This window comes from Arachis ipaensis, chromosome B6, assembly GCF_059453495.1.
Source record: "Arachis ipaensis isolate K30076 ecotype BB chromosome B6, ASM5945349v1, whole genome shotgun sequence".
In the NCBI taxonomy this organism is placed as follows: Eukaryota; Viridiplantae; Streptophyta; class Magnoliopsida; order Fabales; family Fabaceae; genus Arachis; species Arachis ipaensis.
Window position 1 is genome coordinate 10,867,015 of NC_142441.1, and position 7,893 is coordinate 10,874,907.

At 47.0% G+C, this 7,893-nt stretch overlaps 1 protein-coding gene across 1 annotated transcript; it reads right to left on the minus strand.

Moving 5' to 3' along the window:
* Window positions 1-6,700: 6,700 nt before the first annotated feature.
* LOC148554604 (uncharacterized) lies at window positions 6,701-7,687 on the minus strand. Its single transcript, XM_088489667.1, has one exon. It carries the CDS (start codon window positions 7,685-7,687, stop codon window positions 6,701-6,703), a length of 987 nt encoding a protein of 328 aa, XP_088345793.1.
* Window positions 7,688-7,893: the final 206 nt, after the last annotated feature.

Sequence of the window (7,893 nt, forward strand, 5' to 3'; positions counted from 1 at the left end):
TATATTTTTCCTATGCCTATTATTTAAAATTTGATGTATGTTCGTTTTTGTTTCTTTACCTCCTAGCAATTTATGATGTGTGGACTGTGGTATAATTTTGATTTTTTTTTACTATTTAAACCTTGTTCATACCCTGGCCCAATAAATAGGGCCCAATATCTAAGCAAAGAAGCCCAACCCAAAGGGTTGGCCCTCCTCCAGTACCAGCCTTCGTCCCAGAAGTCGGTACTAAACACGACCTGCTCCAAAGAAGTCGGATACGAGGGTTAGCTGGCAGATAACACTCATTCGAATGAGTAACTGCCCCTAGAAACTCTCTAACCACTTCATAGAGCCATATCTTAACCTCCCTAAGATATGGGAACGGTTATCCGCCTAAAAAGGTGGCACTACTTCAGCGGTGGTTATTGGTTCACCACTATAAATACCCTGACTTCCCTCAGGTATCACTAAGTCCAATACATTCTAAACTTGCTTATACCCTTGCTAACTTAGGCATCGGAGTGTCTTTGCAGGTACCACCCCCCATTCTTTCACACGTGCAAGTCGGACGGAGGAACACCGAGTTTCGGGCAAACGCGATAGTCTCCTCCCTCACACGTTTGGGCCTACCAACGTCATCCGGCCCTCTGGTTACCCAACGTAACATTGGCGCCGTTGCCGGGGACCCGAGAGATCAACCAGTGATGGCGGAAAGATCCCCTGAAGAAGGTCATGTGGAGACAGATTCTGATCAAGAGAATTTGAACACCGGAAACAATGAAGCAGATCAGAACCTCCACCAGGAAGCTAATGATCAACATAGGGAAGGCACCTCCGGAATCAAAAATCCGAAGGTGAACTCCTCGGAGGGGCGCGAATCAGAAAAAGAAGGACCCTCCCACACTAGTGAGCTTATGGGATTAATCCATAGCCGCCTCGAGCAGCTAGAACAAGAGCGGGAACGACAAAAGGAAGCTGAAAAGAACCTAAAAGAGGAGAGGGAGCGACGAAAAGAGTTAGAAAGAAAACTCTTAAAATTAGAATCCTCCCTCAAAAGTCGGAATTCCCACGGCGATAGAGAAGATTCTCCCTTAGGAGAGAAAGATCCGTTTAGCGAGGACATAATGAGGGCAAAAGTTCCGAGAAACTTTAGAAGCCCCGATATGGACCTCTACGATGGAACCACCGATCCAAAGCATCATCTGAGCAACTTTAAAAGTCGGATGTATCTGACCGACGCTTCTGACGCTACGCGATGCAAAGCTTTTCCGACAACCTTGTCAAAAGCAGCGATGAAGTGGTTCGACAGCCTCCCTCCGAGGTCAATTACCAGTTTTGAAGACCTCTCAAGAAAGTTCTTGATGAGGTTCTCCATCCAGAAGGATAAAGTAAAGCATGCACCAAGTCTCCTGGGAATAAAACAGGAGGTCGGAGAGTCCTTACGGGCCTATATGGAAAGGTTCAACAAAGCATGTTTGGAGATTCAAGACCTGCCCACCGAAGCAGTCATCATGGGGCTAGTCAATGGTCTTAGAGAAGGTCCCTTCTCACAGTCCATATCAAAAAGACACCCCGCCTCTTTAAATGATGTACAGGAAAGAGCCGAAAAATACATCAATATGGAAGAAAACGCTAGGCTAAGAGACCCAAGTTTGCGACTCGGGCACCCTCCCTCAACGAAAGAGAGGGAGAGGGAAGCGAAGAAGAAGGAAGAGCTCGGCCTTGATAGGCCAAGAAAATATCACTCTTATACTCCATTGAAAGTCCCTGTAGTGGATGTATACAGAGAAATTTGTAACACCGAAAGGCTGCCTCCCCCCAGACCTATTAAGAATAAAAAAGGGGGAAGTCGCGGGGATTACTGTGAGTACCATAAGATATATGGGCACTCTACAAACGACTGTTACGACCTTAAAAATGTGATAGAAAAGCTGGCCAGAGAAGGTCGGCTTGACAGATATCTCATAGAAAGGTCGGACAGTCATGGAAAAAGAAAGCGAGATGATATGGACAAAAGAGACCCACCACCGCAAACTCCGGAAAGACATATCCATATGATCTCAGGAGGGTTTGCAGGAGGGGGACTCACGAAATCCTCTCGTAAGAGACACCTCAAGAGAGTGTACCAGATTGAAGAGGGGTCCTCCGACCTCCCAACCATTTCATTCACAAAGGAAGATGGGCGAGGAATAATCCCTGGGCACGACGACCCAGTGGTAATCACCATAATCCTGGCAAATGCCCATCTACACAGAACACTAGTAGACCAAGGAAGCTCGGCGGACATCCTATTCAAGCCCGCCTTCGACAAGCTAGGTTTAGATGAGAAAGAGTTGAGAGCCTACCCCGACACCTTGTACGGACTAGGTGACACGCCAATAAAGCCACTAGAATTTTTGCCCCTCCACACCACCTTTGGAAAGGGGGAGAAATCAAAGACTCTGAGTATAGACTTCATAGTCATCGACGTGGGGTCGGCCTATAATGCTCTAATCGGCAGAGCTACCCTTAATCGACTCGGAGCGGTGGTATCGACACCCCACCTTTGCATGAAATTCCCGACCCCAGCAGGGATAGCAACGGTGAAGGGAGATCAGAAGCTAGCAAGAAAATGCTACAACGAAAGCCTAAACCTGAGAGGAAAAGGCAAAGAGGTTCACACAATAGAGCTCGGTGGAGCAAGGATTAAAGAAGAGCTGCGACCCCAGCCCGGGGGAAAAACCGAGGAGATTCAGGTCGGCGAAGAGGAAGGAAAAAATACTCACATAGGAGCCAACCTAAGGGAAACCTTAAGACAAGGGTTGACTAAGCTCCTAAAAGATAACTCCGATCTCTTCGCCTGGAAGGCCTCCGACATGCCTGGGATAGACCCCAAGCTCATGTCTCACAAGCTCTCGGTCTACTCAGGGTCCCGACCTGTGCAACAGAGAAGACGCAAGCTCGGCCCAGAACGAGCCCTAGTAGTAGAAGAACAAGTGCAGGCGCTCCTAGAAGCCGGCTTCATCAAAGAAGTCAAATACCCAACATGGCTAGCCAATGTAGTGCTAGTCAAAAAACAAAATGGCAAATGGAGAATGTGCGTCGACTACACCGACTTAAATAAGGCATGTCCCAAGGACCCTTATCCACTACCAAGCATTGATGCCCTAGTAGACTCTAGCTCGGGTTATCAATACTTATCATTTATGGACGCCTACTCGGGATATAACCAAATCCCGATGTACGAACCAGACCAGGAAAAAACATCATTCATCACGCCCAGAGCTAACTTTTGCTACGTGGTCATGCCATTTGGATTGAAAAATGCAGGGGCCACATATCAGAGGCTGATGAACAAGGTGTTTTCCCCTCACTTAGGAAACTTAATGGAAGTATACGTCGACGATATGTTGGTAAAGACCAAGAAGGAAGTCGACCTCTTGTCTGACCTCTCACAAGTCTTCGACACCATAAGGTTGCACGGGATGAGACTAAATCCTGCAAAGTGCGCCTTCGCAGTGGAGGCAGGAAAATTTCTAGGATTCATGCTAACACAAAGAGGGATTGAAGCCAATCCCGACAAGTGTAGAGCTATCCTAGAGATGAAAAGCCCGACTTGTTTGAGAGAGGTCCAACAGCTGAATGGCCGACTAGCAGCTCTCTCCAGATTTTTGGCAGGATCAGCACTAAGATCCCTTCCGCTGTTCTACCTACTGAGAAAGGGGCATCAGTTTGAGTGGACTCCCGAATGCGAGGAGGCGTTCCAGGAGTTCAAAAAGTTTTTGAGCCAGCCTCCTATCTTGACCCGACCTATAGCCGGAAAAGACCTCATCCTATACCTCTCCGTGGCAGACAGGGCTGTCTCAGCAGCCTTGATAAGAGAAGAGGAGGTCAGGCAACACCCAATCTACTTCATCAGTAAAGTTCTACAGGGCCCTGAGCTAAGGTACCACAAATTAGAAAAGTTCGCCTACTCCTTAGTAATAGCCTCTCGAAGGCTACGGCCTTACTTTCAGGCTCACACAATAAGAGTCCGCATGAATCAACCCATGCAGCAAATCCTCCAAAAAACGGATATTGCAGGAAGAATGGTACAATGGGCAATAGAGCTCTCCGAGTTCGACTTAAAGTATGAAACTCGGACGGCGATTAAAGCCCAGTGCCTCGCCGACTTCGTCGCCGAATATGCAGGGGATCAAGAGGACAAACCGACTACTTGGGAACTCTATGTGGATGGATCCTCCAATAAAACAGGAAGCGGCGCAGGCATAATATTGGTAGATGAAAGGGGAACCCAGATAGAAGTTTCCCTCAAGTTCGAATTCCCAGCTTCAAATAATCAGGCAGAATACGAAGCCTTGATCGCAGGATTGAAGCTGGCTGAAGAAGTCGGTGCTACGAAAGTGATGGTATACAGCGACTCCCAAGTGGTGACCTCTCAAATAAGTGGGGAGTACCAGGCAAAAGACCCAACTATGAAAAGGTACTTGGAGAAAGCCTCGGAACTCTTGGGGCGCTTTGCAGAAACCGAGGTGAAGCACATAACTCGGGATCTAAATAGCAGAGCAGACGCCCTATCCAAGCTAGCAAGCACCAAGCCAGGAGGAAATAACAAAAGCCTGATTCAAGAGACTCTCCAGGAACCTTCAGTGGTAAAAATGGAAGACACACTAGAAGTCCTTGAAGTGGTCGGATTGAACCTCGGATGGATGAACCCCTTAGTCGAATACCTAAAATTCGACATCCTCCCTAAGGAGGAAAAAGAAGCCCAAAAAATCCGAAGGGAAGCACAACACTATACCTTGGTGAAAAATGTTCTCTATAGAAGGGGGATATCAACACCATTGCTAAAGTGTGTGCCGACCTCAAAAACCACCGAGGTGTTGGAGGAGGTACACAGTGGAATCTGCGGGAATCATTTCGGAGCCAGGTCATTGGCCAGGAAAGTGATCCGAGCAGGATTCTACTGGTCAACCTTGCAGAAAGATGCCACAGAATTTGTGAAAAAGTGCCAGCCATGTCAAATGCATGCAAATTTCCACGTGACTCCCCCAGAAGAGCTCATTAGTATCACTTCTCCATGGCCCTTTGCAAAATGGGGAATGGATCTGTTAGGTCCTTTTCCCCAGGCGCCAGGACAAGTTAAATACCTAATAGTGGGAATAGATTACTTCACAAAGTGGATAGAAGCAGAACCACTGGCCACCATCACTGCACAAAGAAGTCGAAGGTTCCTCTACAAAAATATCATCACAAGGTATGGGATACCTTACTCCATCACTACAGATAATGGGACCCAGTTCACTGACTCCACCTTTAGAAGCCTGGTAGCCAGTATGAAAATAAAACACCAGTTCACCTCGGTGGAACACCCACAAGCCAACGGGCAAGCCGAAGCAGCCAACAAAGTCATACTGGCAGGACTGAAGAAAAGATTACAAGATGCGAAAGGAGCTTGGGCTGAAGAGCTCCAACAAGTACTATGGGCTTACAGAACAACACCCCAATCCGCCACTGGAGAAACGCCCTTCCGACTAGTCTATGGCGTAGAAGCAATGATCCCAATAGAGATCAATGAGCGAAGCCCAAGAGTGATTTTCCACGACGAGATCAGGAATATACAGGGGCACAAAGAAGAGCTCGACCTGCTCCCTGAAGTCCGAGAAGAAGCTCAAATAAGAGAAGCAGCGCTAAAACAAAGGATGACTACAAGATACAACAAAAAAGTCATTCGAAGGAATTTCACCCCTGACGACTTAGTCTTAATCAGAAACGACATTGGAGTCAACAAATCTGGGGAGGGAAAGCTCGCTGCTAATTGGAAAGGACCATACAAGATCGAGGAGGTCTTAGGAAAGGGCTATTATAAGGTGACCGACTTAGGCGGCACCGAGTTACCAAGGTCATGGCATGCTTGTAATATGAAAAGGTACTACAGCTAAGAAGCGAACTCTACTCCCTGATGTACTCTTTTCCCAGCTTCATGATTTTTTCCCAGAATCAAAGGGTTTTTTCTGGAGAAGGGTTTTTAACGAGGCATCATAGTAGGGGCTAAGGGAAATAAATTATCAAAAGCCCTTAGTAGCAATAAGGTACCTCCTCAATTAATAAAGATCTTTTTCATTTTAAATATCTCTTTTAAATTCCCTTTTTATTTTTCCTTCTACGAAACGCGCCGATTTAAGCTCGACAAAACGTGAAAATCCCATGAACCGACCTAGATGGTCGTCAGGATAAAACGACGAGGTACAAGTCGGCGTAAAGAGGCTATAGAAGTCGATCATGATAAACTCGGAAGCAATCCGACTCATAGGTCGGAAAACGAAGCCGAGTAAAGCTAAAATGAATCGCAAAAGTAGCCTAAGTCACGAAAAACTCAATAAAACAAAATTGAGTACTAGGAATAACAAAAAAGAGATAAGGAAAAACTACGAAAGAATAGCAAGGCTGCCTTAAGGAAATTCAGAAAAGCAAGCAAGCCCCAAAGAAAAGGTTTTTTAGAAAAGATCAAGGAGTCAAAAGAACCACGAACAGAAAAAGCATGCGCACATAAGGTAACTCAAAACCCTTATCCAAAAAAGGGTACTTATTTTTTAACTTACAATAACCCTTATAAAAAGGGGTATCATAAAGTGTTTTGTTTACGGCCCTAAAAGGCCAAAAAATTGTTCAAACACTACCAAAATAAATAAAGAGTTTAAAAAAGAGGGGCCCACAGGCCGGGCCCCAATAGCCAAAATCACTTCTCAAGAGGATCACCACCAGCAGAGTCAGGGGGAACACCAGAAGCAGGAGTCGAAGAGGAAGTCGGAGGAGCGGTAGAGGAACTCGGAGCATCCTTGGAACGAGGAGGGGACTCTATGATCCTCTGACCCCGAGTCTTTAAATCAGACTCAGACTCCACCACGGGGACAGGAGGATCCACGATGGCACCATCAACTACAATCTTATCAGGGTCCAAAGGAGAAAGGTCCAAGTCAGGAGCAATAACTCCGACCTGTTCCTTGAAAATCCTCCAAGCCTCTTCAGCACCATCCGCAATAGAGTCCTCCAACTCGGTATAGGCCTTCCGAGCGTTCAGCAAGTCATTCTTTACAGACACAAGATCAGCAAACAAACTGTTGTAGCTGGCTTGCGCTGCTTTCCTCAAATCCATCTCCATGTTGCACTGGGCTTGCAACTTCTTCCCCTTCTCTCTGAGGCTGTCCCTCTCCTCCGTCAGTTTGGCGACTTTCCCCTCCAACTCCTTCTCATGCTCCTGATATATACGAAGCCTACCCTCCAGCTCCTCGACCCTCGAGGTCGTCCCTAAAGAGCTGATGGGAGTCTTCTCAAATATATCCAAGAGTTTGCCACAAACCCCCGCCGTCTTGAGACTCTCCTCAACCACAGTAGTGAGGTAGTGCCGAACAGAGACATCATCCATACTCATACGAGCATGAGGATAGATGTTCTTTCGGACGAACGCAAGAGCGTCCGCCTCACCAGTAGCGCCAGACTCTAAGGTCTTGCGCTTCTTTGGCTCTGGTTCAGGAGTAGGTCGGACGGGAGGGGGCGGCAGAGAAGAAGCAGAGGAAGAAATTACAATAGGTTGAGAGGAAGTCCCGACGTTCCGAGGAGGAGGAGGGGGAGAGACAACCATTCTAACACCTCCAGACCTGGCTCGAGACTTTGCCTTGGCTTCCTGAACCCTTTGGTAAGACTCTTGAGCATTTTTCTTTGCCATCTCTGCAAAAACAAAATGATAGCTAAAATCAGACAAAGTCGGTAAAAGAAATCGCAAGTCGGAAATAAGCAAGAAGTGCAAAAAGCTACCTAATTGTGGCTGGACAAAGGCCGGCGACCCCTGGAGAAATTTTTTAGTATCCAAGTATGGGGCCCTCCCCCACACTTCTCGGAGGAACCCCACAATGGCTACCTCGACCTCATTTA

Coding starts and splice junctions, on each gene's coding strand:
- LOC148554604 (XM_088489667.1), bottom strand. CDS start 7,687: ATGGCAAAGAAAAATGCTCAAGAGTCTTACCAAAGGGTTCAGGAAGCC.